General features: G+C 30.8%; 3 protein-coding genes and 1 non-coding gene across 4 annotated transcripts; 1 reads left to right on the top strand and 3 right to left on the bottom strand.

Annotated features, from left to right (window-relative positions):
- Positions 1 to 1,103: 1,103 nt before the first annotated feature.
- Positions 1,104 to 2,655, bottom strand: Bma-madf-9 (Uncharacterized protein; the record flags this gene model as incomplete). Its single annotated transcript, XM_001894124.2, has 4 exons — positions 1,104 to 1,542; positions 1,878 to 2,033; positions 2,226 to 2,367; positions 2,496 to 2,655. 4 exons carry the CDS (start codon positions 2,653 to 2,655, stop codon positions 1,104 to 1,106), a joined length of 897 nt encoding a protein of 298 aa, XP_001894159.2.
- A 622-nt stretch (positions 2,656 to 3,277) lies between these two features.
- Positions 3,278 to 3,963, bottom strand: Bm12730 (Uncharacterized protein; the record flags this gene model as incomplete). Its single annotated transcript, XM_043082677.1, has 2 exons — positions 3,278 to 3,553; positions 3,823 to 3,963. The coding sequence occupies 2 exons, from the start codon at positions 3,961 to 3,963 to the stop codon at positions 3,278 to 3,280; spliced, it is 417 nt and encodes a 138-aa protein (XP_042938611.1).
- A 795-nt stretch (positions 3,964 to 4,758) lies between these two features.
- Positions 4,759 to 7,898, bottom strand: Bm7092 (Uncharacterized protein; the record flags this gene model as incomplete). Its single annotated transcript, XM_043082676.1, has 5 exons — positions 4,759 to 4,905; positions 5,552 to 5,617; positions 5,829 to 5,942; positions 6,521 to 6,655; positions 7,728 to 7,898. The coding sequence occupies 5 exons, from the start codon at positions 7,896 to 7,898 to the stop codon at positions 4,759 to 4,761; spliced, it is 633 nt and encodes a 210-aa protein (XP_042938610.1).
- A 4,748-nt stretch (positions 7,899 to 12,646) lies between these two features.
- Positions 12,647 to 12,856, top strand: Bm1472. Its single transcript, XR_006227890.1, has one exon. It is a non-coding gene; the product is annotated as an Unclassified non-coding RNA Bm1472 (non-coding RNA).
- The last annotated feature ends 3,738 nt before the right edge of the window (positions 12,857 to 16,594 follow it).

Below are 16,594 nucleotides of genomic sequence, written 5' to 3'. Positions count from 1 at the left end.
TTCCAGTAAATTCAACCAAAAAAAGGAAAAATACACCATCTACTCAAAGTATATTATCCTGAATATGAAATTATCATCGATGATAATGCTTGTGTTTACTAGTAATAATTAATTGTTCACTCTGCATCTTCCATTAATTTTATTGTGAACTTGAAATTGTGGCTGAAACTTGGAATAACTTTTATAACTGTTATAGCTAAATCATAACACTACTTCATCATCCTTTACATGACAACAATTTGTATTGTTGTAACAACTTATTGTACTAGTTGTTTACTGTTGTAAGCTAAGCAAACTTTTATAGGTATGTAGAGATGACAGATGTGTTTGATGAGTTAGAGTTCAGTGGAAGAGAGTTGAATTGAATGAATTTTTAATGACTAAATCTTTTGTTGAAGATATCTATCTACAGATTCATCGCTGTCAATTGCTAGTATACCTTATCTTAGAAAAATTTAAATGGAAAATTGCTAGCACGTTGAGATAGTGATGACCTGTTGCACTTTTTCTCGAGATTTTGTTTGCTTACAGAAAATTGCACAGCAAATTTTGTTAGAAATCAACTCCCTGTCTTTCGTCCACAATTAATTGTTTAGTTAGCCAAACCATTAAATCTTTCTGCAGGATTATCACGGAAAATATTTTTACCATAGCATCAATGATATATCAGTTTTACTTAGCACAAAAAATAAAACAATCGAGAAGAGATACCAAACAGCCAAAATAACAAGGCTCTGCACAAGACGTATATCTTCTTTAAAGTATATATATATATATATTTCGAAGAGACAAACTAGTTCCTAATAATTTCAGGAAAAGGAAAAAAACAATGTCGAAGATGAATAATTTAGGCAGCAAAGTTGAGCTATATATATATATATCTTAAAAAAATGCTTAATCACAAATATTTACGATACTGCTTACCAGGATGAAAGAAAGTTTAGTCGAATTATCAAGAAACTAGAATAAATATCTCTGCTGCTAACTGATTCATCATCTTCATATCCTAGACTTCTAAAATATTGCTCTGCTTCGTCCTATATATACATTCAGTTTACTGCAATTTCAAAAACATCTACCCAGTCATCCTAAAAAACCATCCCTTATGTCTGAAATTGTGCCAAAGCATGAAGAATTGCAATTCGAGCATGCACTCTACTACCATTATCAATTGACTTCAGTGACATACAAACAAAGTCGGCAAAACACTCGTCAGCATCACGAGAACCGACTGCTCGATCAAAGGCAGGTTTCCGTTCCGCTAAACGCTGCAACGCTTCAACACTACGCATCAATGCACGCGCAACTGTATCTGATGGTGAATCCGGTGAAGGATCGAGTCTAGAGCGTTTTACTGGTACTTTTTCAAGTGACACTAATTCAGCTATTTCTGTTCCAGCTGTTGCTGTCGCTGAGCTTACGGGCGGTGTTGGAGATTTATGACTTGCTTTTCGAATCCTCTGTCTTCTTTGTATTGAACGCTCAGGTCCTGATGAAGAAGGGACTGTTTCTTCTTGCTCCATTAACATGTCATCAGCGATCCTAAAAATTCAAATGAATAATGGAATTCATACAAACTGTAAACTATTTCGATAAATATTCCATCTAAAATATGGATAAAAAAATTCCTGGAAAATTAAACCTTGTCTTGTTTTAACTCATAAGATTTTTGAAATAAAAAATTTGTGAAGCATGCGAAACATCTTAAGAATAGAAAGCACTGGACGGAAATTTTATCGACATAGCAACAATAATTTCTAATTCCTTCCTATTACCAGCACTAATCTCCTAATTCACAATAACTACTAAATTCCACAAATGTCAATTTCTATTAAAAAATTTATCCTGAAATCTATGAAAGTACGAAAACGAATAACCTATTATCGAAATTATAACTGGTATCGGATGACTGTTCAAAAACTTCTGGTTTCACGAACATAGATGTCGCAACATCGCAATGAGCCGCAGTATTGTTGCTATTTCTATCATTGCCGCTGCGGTTACAACTTTTGGTAGGTTTTGATAGTACAATCCTAAATGAATCAAATATTTACTTTAAAAAAAGCAACTCAATTTTACAGAATTACAACATGTTTGATGAAATTACGATGAAAAACAATAAATTGAAAAAAAAAAAAAAAACAATTCAAATATTTTTGTTCCATTCTGCCTGTACAAATGCTTAGACAATCTGGTATTTTCAAGAGTGAAAGAATATGTTAAACCTATTTTCCGTGCAGGAGTTGTCCAAGAAACAGAGATCAGCATAATAGGAGAACGATGATCCGACACCGCACGTCATCACACGTCGACGTTCCTTTGTGTATCGGTCGCGTAAAGTACGCCAGCGAGTTTTTACAGCTTCTACTAAAGTTAACAAACAATTGTAGTAAATTTACTTTCGCTCCTTCTTTTTTTTTTTTTTCTTTTCCTTTTTACAAATTAAACGAATCACAAGAATTTAACAAATAAACAAATTATTATTCCTAACTAACCCTTCTCATTAAGTTTGGCAGCAATTTCAATCCAGGTCTCCTGTTTCTTGATTGCATTACCATAAAGAGGATGTGAGAAGTCATAGATTATTGGATTCAGACGTACTTCTCTGATTAAACTATCGTTAAATGTGGAATCTGGTCCACCTTTCAATGACATCACTGAACTATTACCAGCATCGGAATGCCTGAAAAATTCAAAATATTCGCTTTTATTGACTTTTTGTTACACACCAAACACACACTCGAATATGCAAAATTAACAAATGAGCAGCAGCTCCGTAATATTAAATACACATTAGGCGACAGCACTCAAACAAAGATTAAGAACAGGAAGAATCTCCTTTTCCGGAAAAGTAATTAAGGTTCTGTACCGAAGCATTAATACTTAACCATGTAATCTATGTCTTTGTAGGTTCAATTTTATATCAAATTTCTATCATTCTAAATTTCTCTTGCGCAAATACACCTAATGAAGTGATGATCTAACTCTGAGAAATTTTTGCTAATTTGTATCAAATTTCCCTATCAAATCTCTCAATTTATACTTCGCTGCAAACATAGTTATTATTAAAGCAATAATATTTTACATTAAATATGCATAAATAAACAAATAAACAAATAAATAAATAAACATATATATGAAAAGAGGAAACGATGTATTTTTTACTCAATACTTTTTCCCCTTGGGGTTAACGAACTTAGTCTAGTAAAGGTCAAAGTGAAAAAGCTGCTGTTGACGACGATGTGTATGAATGGAATAGCTATGTTATTATTACATATTACGTATACATACACACATACACATACACACATACACATACATACATATACATATATGCATGCGAGGAAGAAAACATCTGTTGGTCGTCGCTGTCGTCAGAACCAACTGAGCACGTCGTCGTGGCATCCTGCCGGTACCTTACAGCACCGTTCTCCACTTCCTCATCACCACTACCATCATCACCGCTAGCAGCACCAACAGCAGCAACAGCACAATCGATCCGGGCTTCGCTGCGTACCGCTTGTTCCGTCGGCAGTCCGCAAAAGATATAACACTTTACAAAGTGTCAATGCCTGTCTATCTTCTTTCCTTCTCTCCGACCACATCTATTGTATGTGTTTGTATGTCTAGCATGTCTGTGTGTGTGTGTGTATGTGTATGTACGTGTATGTACGTGTATGAAGGGTACTTATCTCTCTCTTTGTTCTATCATTTACAACACAGTTATGCAATGGGTTATGGGTTATGGGTCGTACTCCGTATGTGTGTGTGTGTGTGTCTGTCTGTCTGTGTGTGTGTGTATGTATGTGATAAGCAAGAAGCGCACAGTGTTTTCCGTAAGGCAGCACTGTCCGCTCCTGTAGGAGGGTATGATGACGACGTATAGGTACTGACTGAGCTGAGTTTTCTCTCGCAGACTCTCACTGATGCGATTATTCCGCCGTGGACGAATTGAGCGCTCATTTTATGTGTTTATCTTTATGTGATACCTTTCTTTCTTCTATAAATAAATGAGAATAAACTGAGAGTTACGCAGAGTTCTCGGAGACTTTCCGGACTGATCGTTCGTTAAGGTAAGCAGTAGGTAGCTCCGGTCACTGTTGATTGTCATTAGAGTGGACAGGGATGCTTGATTTTTTTATAAAAAAAAAATTTGTAAAACTGTGAAATCCTCTGAATATTTATTCATTTATTCAAAACATGAAATGCTATATGCGTACGTGTAACGTAACATAACGTAACGCAACATAGTTGGTAGCGGAATTCATCATTCAACCGGTAAAGTAAGTAATGCTGTTCCGAAATTTAATGACATTCCAAAATTACACACATAACTGGCATAGGTGACTTGTCAATAATCGAAGCACCAATGGTGACAAAAAAGATAAAGGAAGGAGGAGAAGGATAGGAATTGATATGATTGAGTACTGATTACCTGTCCTTACCTGTCCTTCAGTCAGGTAATCATTCCTGATAGTAAATCGACCGACCGACCGACGGTTACTCTGGCAGTATCATAGATTCTTCAGTACATTCTTTTCCTTTATTGTTTTGAGTAAAAAAAAAAAAAATCATCGTACAAAAATTTTCCAAATGTTTATCGTTGGCTTAAATTGGCGAACAAATTTCATTTTAAAACTTCCCAAAAAAAAAAAGTAATGTTTTTTTTCAAAAAACTGATATTTATTTTATTTTTTTCTCTTCGTTTATTAATATAAATAACAGCAATATTTTGTATATTATTTTCAATAGTATTTTTTATGATGAAGTCGATGATGTAATGGCATCTTCAGATGATACGGCTAGCTCAGAACTGATTGATAAATCGGTGTCATCAGGTTTGCCATCTAATTTTTGTGATCCAATCATGAATTCATCAGGTTCCGGATAGTCACCGATCATCGCCTGCAAAAAGTCCTTTAATATGGGTAATGGATAGTGATGTTGAATTCCTCATAACATAATGCTTCTTGAAATTTCTTTTGAATTATGGATAATAATCCATTAACAATTCAATCATTTTTCATTTCAACTTTCCGCCGTTTCTCATCTCATCTTTCCGCCCTTTCCGTCGTTTTTCATCTCAACTTTCCGCCGTTTCTCATCTCATCTTTCCGTCGTTTCTCATCTCATCTTTCCGTCGTTTCTCATCTCATCTTTCCGTCGTTTTTCATCTCATCTTTCCGCCGTTTCTCATCTCATCTTTCCAAGATCAAGATAATACCTTTAGCACCTAGTGTATTCAAATATGAAGAAATACAAGAAACTAGAATTAGTCATTATGCCAATGCGAATCGATGTAGTCATTTTGCTGAATAATTTAACCTTTCTACTTTTCTTTATTTTGAATTTTAAAAGATTTTTATTCTCTCAGTTCGCAGCATCAGTAATCTATGGAAAATAATAACAATTTTCTATTGTTTGTTTATGATTTGAAAGTAAACATTGAAAATTTTTGGATGCATAAAACAGGATCGTATTTTTGGAAATTTTGCTAATATTTATGTGACATTTGTTTTCTTTTCATTACTGTAATTTAAAAAGAACTCACTTTTAAGCCAACAATATCTCCTTTAACGACCAATAATTGAGGTAGATTATGGAAGTCTTCAAAAACCTACAATAATTACTCGATTAGATTGTCTAACTTAAAAAAGTTTTAGCAAAATTTTCGAGAATAAATTTTGCTCGAGAATTTTTTCCAATTGAAACCAATTGATGTTATATCCCTAAAATGATACAATACACAGAAAAGTTATTTTGAGAATTTATAGTTAAGTTCGTTGATGTTATAGAAATTTTGGACAATCTCGAGTAATATGGCTTACTTCATAATTTCGGCATTTGTGCACAATAAGCTTTTTGAGCTGAGGATGTTGGGCTAATTCAACCATCGTCCCACGATTAATCTTCTCGAGATCAATTTCACGCAAGTATATAAACTGAAACAATGGGAGGTTTATAAAGTGTAACTTTTTTTTTTTTTTTTAATTGTATAAATTACGTATACTTATGCTAGTGAAGTAATTATCTAACATTTAGCTTCCGATATTATTGAAATCTAAGACAAGCTACAGACGCTAACTATTCAGTGTAAGCTTTTTATCTTGTAGACTGAGTATTCTCGAGAGTCTTCTCGAGACTGGCAGAATAGTTTCCAGTTCTAATTGGTAAAACGTCATATTAACGTATTATCGACTGGACTGAAATACCAATGTATTGAGGAGAATGCGATGAACAACAGTAAACTTGAAATATGTTAACCATCGTGATGAAAGAAATAAATTCACACTAGAAGCTGCCCATATGATTGAATAAAAATTTCAGGATACGATAGAAAATTCCTGACATACCATCATATTATTTAGAAGCTATCCATTTAAACATGAATGCATTAAAATTAAAATTAATTGTCATCAATCTCGGGTAATTTTGTGTGTTTTCCAGTTTGACTAGAGGAGGGATAGAATTATCCATTCGGGCCAGGAAAATTTTATAAGAACGAAGTGAAGAGACTTACCTGAAGACGAGGCATACTTCTGGCCATATAGGAAAAGAAACTATCTGGCAGAAAAGCGTAATCCACGGGCGTATCCACAATACATACACGTCTCACTCGATGCTCCAATTTCCTTAGCAGTGCTAATAAAGGCCCCTGTAAAGTGTGATGACGTATAATTGATCAATTGATAAATAATCATCTAGATGTTATTAAAATTGAAGTCTTAATTAATATATTTAAAATTAATAATATTCCTTATTAATCTTTTTTTGTAAGTGAATTAAACTGGAATGGAAAAATTGTTTTGTACTTAATTTTTATTTAAATAACTTAATTTTGCCAATATTCCGTTTTTTTTTTTTTTTTTTTGTAGTATTTCATTCAGAGATAAAATATTTTTGAGGAAGCTATGGAAAACTGTAAGCAAACAAAATTTCAAAAATATAAAAAATAAATTCAAAAAAAAAAAATAAAATAAAATAAATTCAGGTAACTAATTTTTTCCTAATGTAAATTGATAGGTTGAATTAAAACGATGCATAGATCATCAGTTATGACATAAACATCTTTGTTTACACCGGAGGCAAACCAGACTAACTAACTAACAACTCTTTCTGCTTTGCATCTGAAACTTCTAAAAGTTATCAGTTAAGCGAAAAATAGTAAAATACTAAAAAAAAAAAGAAATAAATTCTGTGTAATTCAAATTCTGAATTAATCCTTCTGTTTATTTGTTTACATCATCAGATAAGACAACAACTTTGTTTTTTTTGCAACATTGAATTTTTCATTTCACACTATATGTTAGCCTTTTAACTATTTCATTGTGACTAAAACTTCCAAGTAAGATTACATGGATGAAATTTCAGTTTTTCACTAAAATTTCAAAACTGATAGAGTCACGACAGTAAGCTTTAAATAGCAAATATGTCTTCAAATGGTTTAATCTAAAGTAAATTTAGCAAAAAAAAACAAAAACAAAAAATAATGAAGTAATTGATCGAGTTATAATATTTTACAAGTACTACTAGGAAGAGTAATTCGAGAATGACAACTTATTAGAACTACTAAGAAAGATAGTTCGAGAATGACAACTTATTAGAACTACTAAGAAAGATAGTTCGAGAATGACAACTTATTAGAACTACTAAGAAAGATAGTTCGAGAATGACAACTTATTACTCAGAAAGAAAGTATTACTACTATTAAATATAAGTATAAGTACCTCATGTTCATGAAAATGGCAGCTACAGCAATAAATATAAGCCACTTGTCGTTTCCAGAAGATTGGTCCATCGAAGCTCATATTGACAGTCATTTTCTCGTGTCCACTGCAATGATTCTTTCGAAAAATGATGTAAACCCATACGGGTCGATCATCCTTCTGTGATGCCATCAGTGACACTTCACGCCACCTTCGATTCACTAATTCAAGTCTACAATTCAGACAATTGGTAATAGCATGTAGAAATTTGTGAACTAGCTAGAAAATGAAATGAGAAGAAGCTATACCGCACTTGTGTCACAAAATGTCACAAGATTCTCGCATGAGGTAAGTTCGAGAAATGCTCCGTGCTTAGCTCTGATCATAAAATATCTTTTATAAACCGCAGCAAAACACAACAAACTTCGAAAAACATCCAAATGCCAGCAGATGCAATACCCATTCCCGAGAAAATGGCATGGACGAAGAGATGTAACATAAAAGTAGGAATGAAGAATATAAACAGAATATTCCAAAACAACAACAGACACACACACACATACACACACATACATACATACATACATGTAACATACACTGAGGAGGAGAAGGAGAAGAAGCCTGGTGCAGTTTGGCTTATGATTAGTTTGAGTGATTAGCCGTATCTCTCACTGTGCTAATCAAAGTGTACGGATGGGATGGATGATTTATACAAGGCTTAGCTGGCAGGTTGGTGGCTTATTTATGATTGATCTCTAGCCTAGCAACAAAGGAGCCAATGTTTTGTTCTGCTGCTAGCCACAAGGTTCAGGCTCATTATTTCTAGAGCCAGAACTACTTGACAGATAAATGAATGTCTTCGATTGCAGTAAGTGTGCTATCACTGTCTTCCGTTCTATTCTCGAGAATAAAACTGTAATTAGACTTCTTGTCTAATCTTTGCTTAGAGGTACTTGGCTCCTCTGAAATGAATTTTTACCTGTTAAGAAATGGTAGTATGAGAACAGAGAAAGAAAGGAGCAGTCTCATTTTTGTTTGTTTCTTTTCATTATTCGGTCTGATAGGAAACCGGAACCGGAATCGGAACCGGAATAGCAATATTTCTAGCGATCAGTTCATAATGTTATCTATTCCACACTCGTAGATATATTTATGTTTCCTTATGACTGTGTGTGGATGATTGCACGTACTATGTTTATATATGAGTGCTTATATGTGTGTGTGTGTGTGTGTGTGTGTGTGTGTGTGTGTGTGTGTGTGTGTGTGTGTGTGTGTGTGTGTGTGTGTGTGTGTGTGTGTGTGTGTGTGTGTGTGGTGTGTGTGGTGTGTGTGTGTGTGTGTGTGTGTGTGTGTGTGGTGTGTGTGTGTGTGTGTGTGTGTGTGTGTTGTGTGTGTGTGTGTGTGTTGTGTGTGTGTGTGTGTGTGTGTGTGTTGTGTGTGTGTGTGTGTGTTTGTGTGTGTGTGTGTGTGTGTGTGTGTTTGTGTGTGTGTGTGTGTGTGTGTGTGTGTGTGTGTGTGTGTGTGTGTGTGTGTGTGTGTGTGTGTGTGTGTGTGTGTGTGTGTGTGTGTGTGTGTGTGTGTGTGTGTGTGTGTGTGTGTGTTGTGTTGTGTGTGTGTGTGTGTGTGTGTGTGTGTGTGTTTTTGTGTTTTTGTGTGTGTGTGTGTGTGTGTGTGTGTGTGTGTGTGTGTGTGTGTGTGTGTGTGTGTGTGTGTGTGTGTGTGTGTGTGTGTGTGTGTGTGTGTGTGTGTGTGTGTGTGTGTGTGTGTGTGTGTGTGTGTGTGTGTGTGTGTGTGTGTGTGTGTGTGTACTATGAAGTGCACAGAAAATGTATAAAAGTTCAATGTTCCGCGCGGTGCAGCCGCTGGAGCAGTGGGAGCAATGATGCGCTGCAGCGGAAAGACTTAGCTAAGTGTGAAGTAGCACAGAGCGAAACCTTCTGGAAAAGAGAACAGAGGGGAAGGAAAGAGAGTGGGAAGGAAGAGAAGAGGGGAGCAAAGCAGAGGGAAGGGAAGAGAAGGAGAGTTGTCCGAGACGAGGTGCAAATAGCAGCGATCAGTCATCTGCGCCAATCTCGAATGAAATGTTATATCAGTTAGCCATAGGTAACTGATAACGATGATAACATCGTAAGCTTTACGTTGATTCGAAATCTTTTTATTTACCTTTATCAATTCATTCACTATTTCAACATTTTAGCATTATCATTCAAAAAAGTGATAAGCTAAAGATGAAATGAAAGGTGTCAATAACAAAAAGTTAGAAATACAGGTGATAAGAAGTAATATAGAATTGCTATTACATGTCATCCGGAAAAACGGATTGCTTGCCGGATTGTATTGTAAATTGATGTACTTACCTTGTTCGTTGTTTAAGTGAAAGTTGTTGAAAGATATGTGCGCTTATTCGTATCGGTAATTGTTGTATTGGATCGATGGTTAATATGCATCGATGATAAGACTGAATTTGTTGTCGTCCGTTTGCATTGTATTTAGAATGCATTGCTTGTTGCTAATTTTAGTTTTAATTTCGAATGTAAATTAATTTGAGCAATTTTTAATGAAATACTGAAAAAGGTGGGGGGGCTTATCGTTTTATTCAGGTTTTTACGTAACTTAAAAGTTACGCAACGTACGGTTAATTCATTGAATACAGAAATTGAAAAGAATTCATTGAATGAATGTACTTCTCTTCCGGTTATTGCTATATGCATAGAAATGTCCATAAAAGCATCTATCATGCTTCCGGCTTATCATTAAAAACCGGAACGATTATTGATGATAGATAGAGGCATGCATTATTAAACTTTGCATTATTGATCTTTCACTAACTAATTCAATTATAAATTATTTGTGAAAAGATAGCAGAATGAAATTTCCTGTTTTTTGCAAGAAATTCTAGCTTAAAATTACTTTACTAGCAAGTTTACATAGTAGTAAGCAGCTATTTCTTATTGATTTTCAAGTGAAAAAAAAAGTTGAAAATTGAAAATTTTAATGATTTAAACAAAAATATTTAGATGTTTGTAATTAATGTGTGGCTTTTTTTTTTTTTTATTAGTGTCTATTTAAATTTGACATTTTAGATTGAAATTTTAGATTGCAAATTTTGCTTTTTCATCTACTAAAAGCTTCCATTTTAAAGGAGAAAATAAATTTAAAATTTTCAAATGATCCCTGTTCAATGGCAAAAGCTCACAATTAATATTAAATTTGTCTTCTTTATTACCATTTTTTTTTTTTTTTTTGACTTTTCCTAAAATTAATTGTTCTATTTTAGAATGTCTAATCTGAGTTAATAGACTGTTCCGAAATCTGAAATTGAGGTATAGCGGAAAAAGCTAGTCGGAAAAGCGGAAACATAGCTTTCTATAACTAATATATCTAGTCGACTACTTCATACATCGTTGTGAAAAATCGTTGACTGTCGCGAAAGCGATTCGTTTCAGTACTTTGTGTCGCATACCTTATTGGTGACACTTTTAGGATCATTTCAAAATTTCTTTCTGTTAATGACGGAAGGATTTGTTGCGTAAAAGAATTAAAATTTCGATCAAAGAATGTACATCCACAATTGACATAACAGTTTGATTTGTTAAATTTAAATTTTGTTTTTTTTGTTGACAAAATTTTTATTTGCTAATTTTAGCATAATATTCTAAAATTATTTAACTAAAGTGAAAATTCATTTTAAAAAAAAATTCGTATCAGATTTTCAATGTTTCACATGTAATTTAGTAAACAAACAAAGAAAATACTTTTTTTTTTTTCTGAAGAAAAAATTTCAAAAAGAAAAAAAAAAACGTATTTGAAATTTACTTTACTTCTATAACTTAACTGTACGTTTGACATGATCAAATATTTGGCGCAAAGTGTGTCAACTATTTGGCGCAAAATGTGTCAACTATTTGGCGCAAAATGTGTCAACTAAAGAAGACAAAGAGACATCATATTTTCTTACTAAAAGTGCTGCATAAGCACTTTTTAATGATTTTGAGTTTATGCATAAATTTCAATGAAAATTTAAAAGCGCTCAATATACTTTCTTTTTCAAAAAAAAAAAAAGTAAAAATTCTCAAAGGCTTATAAAATCATTTCAAATTATTAATTTACATATAAAAAATTAAATTTGATATTATTAAAGAGATGAAAAATGAAGGAAAATAGAAATGACTGATATAATTTTTCCTTCAAAAGTAGGTAAAATAATTTGAAAGTTTTTGAAGTCTTAAAATTTTAAAGTTTAAAAAATCACTGATATTTTTAAAAAGGAAACTGTTACAATGATAACATTATGCTTGTGAGAAATCATTTAGAATAAATTATAAAATAGCAATTTGTGAAAAAGAATCAGTGCTGTGTTTGTAATAGTTTTTAAAATATTAAAATTTTTTTTTTAGGATTTTTTTTTTTTTTTTTTAAAGCATTCATCTTCGGGCAGAAATTGAACTATTTTGCATGAACTATGGAGATGATGGATAGTAACATTGGACTATATTCAAAGGTAGTCTGCGGGTAGCTAACCATGCATGGGGAAATATGAATTCAAATATGGGAAGTATGAAGTGTGCGGGTAACCAGCCATGTATAGGGAAAGAGGAATTCAAATATGGGAAAGTCTACGGGTAACCAGCCATGTATAGGGAAATAGGAATTCAAATGTGGGAAAGTGTGCGGGTAACCAGCCATGTATAGGGAAATAGGAATTCAAGTATGGGAAAGTCTACGGTGTATGGGAAAGTGTGGGGTAACCAACCATATATAGGGAAATATGAATTGAAATATGGGAAATATGAAATGTGCGGGTAACTAACCATGTATGTGGAAGTAGGAATTCAAATATGGGAAAGTGTGCGGGTAACTAATCATGTATAGGGAAATAGGAATTCAAATATGGAAAGTGTGGGGTAACCAACCATATATAGGCAAATAGGAATTCAAATATGGGAAATATGAAATGTGCGGGTAACCAACCATGTACAGGGAAATAGGAATTCAAGTATGGGTAAGTGTGCGGGTAACCAACCATATATAGGCAAATAGGAATTCAAATATAGGAAATATGAAATGTGCGGGTAACCAACCATGTACAGGGAAATAGGAATTCAAGTATGGGTAAGTGTGCGGGTAACCAACCATATATAGGCAAATAGGAATTCAAATATAGGAAATATGAAATGTGCGGGTAACCAACCATGTACAGGGAAATAGGAATTCAAGTATGGGTAAGTGTGCGGGTAATCAACCAACCGACGTAAATGTTGCCAGGAAACGAACTGATAGTTATTAAAGTTAATTAGTTTATATAATCAGTTAGCAATGTCTCAACTAACAGTATTTCCATGCTTATACTAAAAAGAAGAAAAAATTGGAAACTAAATTATTTAAAACGATGGATTTGGTTTCCATTTGGAATTTTTGTTGATTTAACTAATTTAAATTAAAATTGAACATTTTCTATTATTATTATTATTATTATTATTATTATTATTATTATTATTATTATTATTATTATTATTATTATTATTACTCTATCTGATTTCTGGCATTAATGGTTTAAATAAGGAAATGAAAAATAGAATGAAAAAGCTAAAAGCAAGGAAGCAAAATTGAAATGATAAAATTAATTAACATCAAAAATAACTCGAAAAGACTTAATTAACTTTCATGCAATTCAGCTTCTCACCAATATTCTTGCAAATATTCAAAGTAAAAGTAAAAGTAACAATAACATTTTAAAATTACAAATGCAATTGAATAAAATTATTCCTAAAAAGTAATGACAAAAGAATTTTTTCATCAAAAAATTCACTTTACAATATTTACTTTAATAAATTGAAAAAAAAAAAAAAACAACTGTTTGAATAAAATCATCTGATGATAATTTATACTTTATTTCTAGATAGTTTAAAAACTTTTTTTTTTTTTAAAAAAAAGATTCTTTTAGTTTTGAAAAGTTAATTGGCTGGCAGAAGTTTTTCGGAATACAAATAGTTCCGGAAGCATTTGCATATACTTTAAGAAAATGTCACATTTCAATGAATGAATGCAAGATTAAAAGAGTGTAAAATCTTTATTAACTTTGAATTATCTCTATTATTTCTTACTCAAAACATCAAATTTTGATTTGGTAAGTAAATATGAAATACTAAAAAAAAAAAAAAAATTAATTAAAAAATAAATAAAAATTAAAAAAAATTAATTACGATTATTCAGTTTATTGAACTGATACATTTTCTTTTCTTTTCATTCATTATTCGATTAATTTAGTATATTATTTGTGAAAAAAAAAAAGTATTTATGAATTGTAAGTGAAAAGGAATAATGGAAAAAGAAAAAAGAAAAGTTTAATTAATTATTTGTCATTAGCTTAATGAATGATCTAAAAAGTGTCAACAATAATACTTTGTATGCTAAAATTGTGTCTGATCACTTAACTAATATTTATAAATTTTCTAATTAACTAATATTTATAAATTTTCTAATTAACTAATATTTTTAATAAACTAACTAATATTTATAAATATTCAAATTAACTAATATTTATAAATTTTCAATTGAAAAATGCTAAAAGACTATGTTTAAAAAGTTGTAAGTGTTTTGAGTGTTCCGAAAACAATGATTCCTGGTTGACAGTCCACTCGAGAAATGGTTTCATTGTTTCTTCCGTTCACTCATTCGGTTGTCGAGAACGGAAGGCAGGAAGGAAAGCATTTTTTTTTTCTTTCTTTTTTTTTATGCAAACAAATTGTCCCAAAGAAAATTCTTTTTCTTCCATTATGTAATCATTTTAAAAAGAAACTAAAAAAAAAAAAAAGAAAAAATGGAAATGTTCATTTTTTTTTTTTTTTAATTTGAAAAGTTTGATTTGAAATGTATATTTTTGTTAATGTAAATGAATAAGAAAATGAGGAAGAGAAGTTCCCCGTTGGATGAGGTAAATAATTCCCAAATGGGAAAAATTCTGCTTTTCATTTCACTCACAAAAAGAATAACCAAATAAATGGATAAAATGAGAAAAAGAAGAAAATTAGATATTTTAAGGATTAGGAAGCAATTTAATTTTACCCGAAGAATAGCAATAAGAATGCATCAACAAAAATAACAATTTTAAGTGGAAATTTGTGACATAAAAAAAAAAAAAAAGTGCAAATTTTAAAATTAATTTTTTTGAATTTCACAAAGAAAAGAATTTTTGAGTCATACAATTTGCAAATATTTGCTATTTGTTAATTAATTTTGCTAAAAATTAAATTTAATATTTATCATTTTAAATTGATAAGCATACATTTCTTTCTATTTTATTTTAAAATATTCCGAAAGCTATTTTTGAATTTTTATGCAAAATTTTTAAGTGATTAATAGTAATTGTTCTAATAGCAATTAGTTGGTGATAAAAGGAGAAATAAATAAAATTATCAAAAGGTACTAATTTCCTGTCACGTTACTATCACGTTTTTACGCTTGCGTGAAAGCAAACGTTGTTGGGAAAAGGAGCTGTTAGAAGTCACAGAAGAAAATATAATTTAGAATTTGGACTAGTGAGCAGATATCGATTGATCATTTGATCTAAGTTTTAAAAATAAATGAATAGGAAGATAGAAGAAGAATTATCTGATCTAAGAAAGAAGTTTGGAACATTCGCTCCAAGCAAGCGCAAATGTCTCAATGACATCAAAAGGAACAAAATTAAGTACAAATATTAATTAATTTTGTGGTAGAATATTCAGCGAATAAATAACTTAAAAGTTATTTAATGAATACTTAGCATCAATTTTAATTTTTGAATTTTTTGTAAAAAAAAATTTTTTCCGAAATTGCATTTAATTATGACAAATTACCATAAAGGAATTAAAAATTTAAACATATCATACAAATTATAGATGAATTTCAATCTTAAAAAACTAAATTTAATCAAAACATGGATGTGAGACGTGGCGGTGTATGAAATAAGTGATAAATTATTTATGAACTGATTATCATTAGTTAAAGAATTAGTGATAATAGAATGATAATGAATGATAGTAGAAAAACTTGTTGTGATAAAATTTTTGTTAAAAGTTTATCGTAACAAGTTTTTTTTTTTCCTGGAAATGAATAAATAAATATAAGAATAAGTCTAATCAATTTAATCAGTGAAATAAGTATAAGTTAAATTAATGTAATCAGTGAAATAAGTATAAATTAAATCAATTTAATCAGTGAATTAAATATAAATTAAATCAGTTTAATCAGTGAAATAAGTATAAGTTAAATTAATGTAATCAGTGAAATAAGTATAAATTAAATCAATTTAATCAGTGAATTAAATATAAATTAAATCAATTTAATCAGTAAAATAAATATAAGTTAAATTAATTTAATCAGTGAAATAAATATAAGTTAAATTAATTTAATCAGTAAAATAAGTATAAGTTAAATTAATGTAATCAGTGAATTAAATATAAATTAAATCAATTTAATCAGTGAAATAAATATAAGTTAAATTAATTTAATCAGTGAAATAAATATAAGTTAAATTAATTTAATCAGTAAAATAAATATAAGTTAAATTAATTTAATCAGTGAATTAAATATAAATTAAATCAATTTAATCAGTGAAATAAATATAAATTAAATCAATTTAATCAGTGAAATAAATATAAATTAAATTAATTTAATCAGTGATTAACTAAATTAAAACATAAAATTACTGCATGAAATTTAAAATTTGATAGCTAAAAGTGATATCGTTGAATAGGTATAGTATAGTTTGTATAGATGAGAATTGAGAAAACGAATGAAAGAAATTTAAAAGTTTATTTATTTTTTTTTTTTCAATATCTTTTTTAAAAATAAAAAATGAAACTAATCTTTTAGTGCAGCGAAATTAGATGAAATTGAACCGATCA

This window comes from Brugia malayi, assembly GCF_000002995.4.
Source record: "Brugia malayi strain FR3 genome assembly, contig: Bm_007, whole genome shotgun sequence".
Lineage (NCBI taxonomy): Eukaryota > Metazoa > Nematoda > Chromadorea > Rhabditida > Onchocercidae > Brugia > Brugia malayi.
Note: the sequence above shows the minus strand (reverse complement) of the source record. Positions and strands in the feature narration are given on the sequence as shown.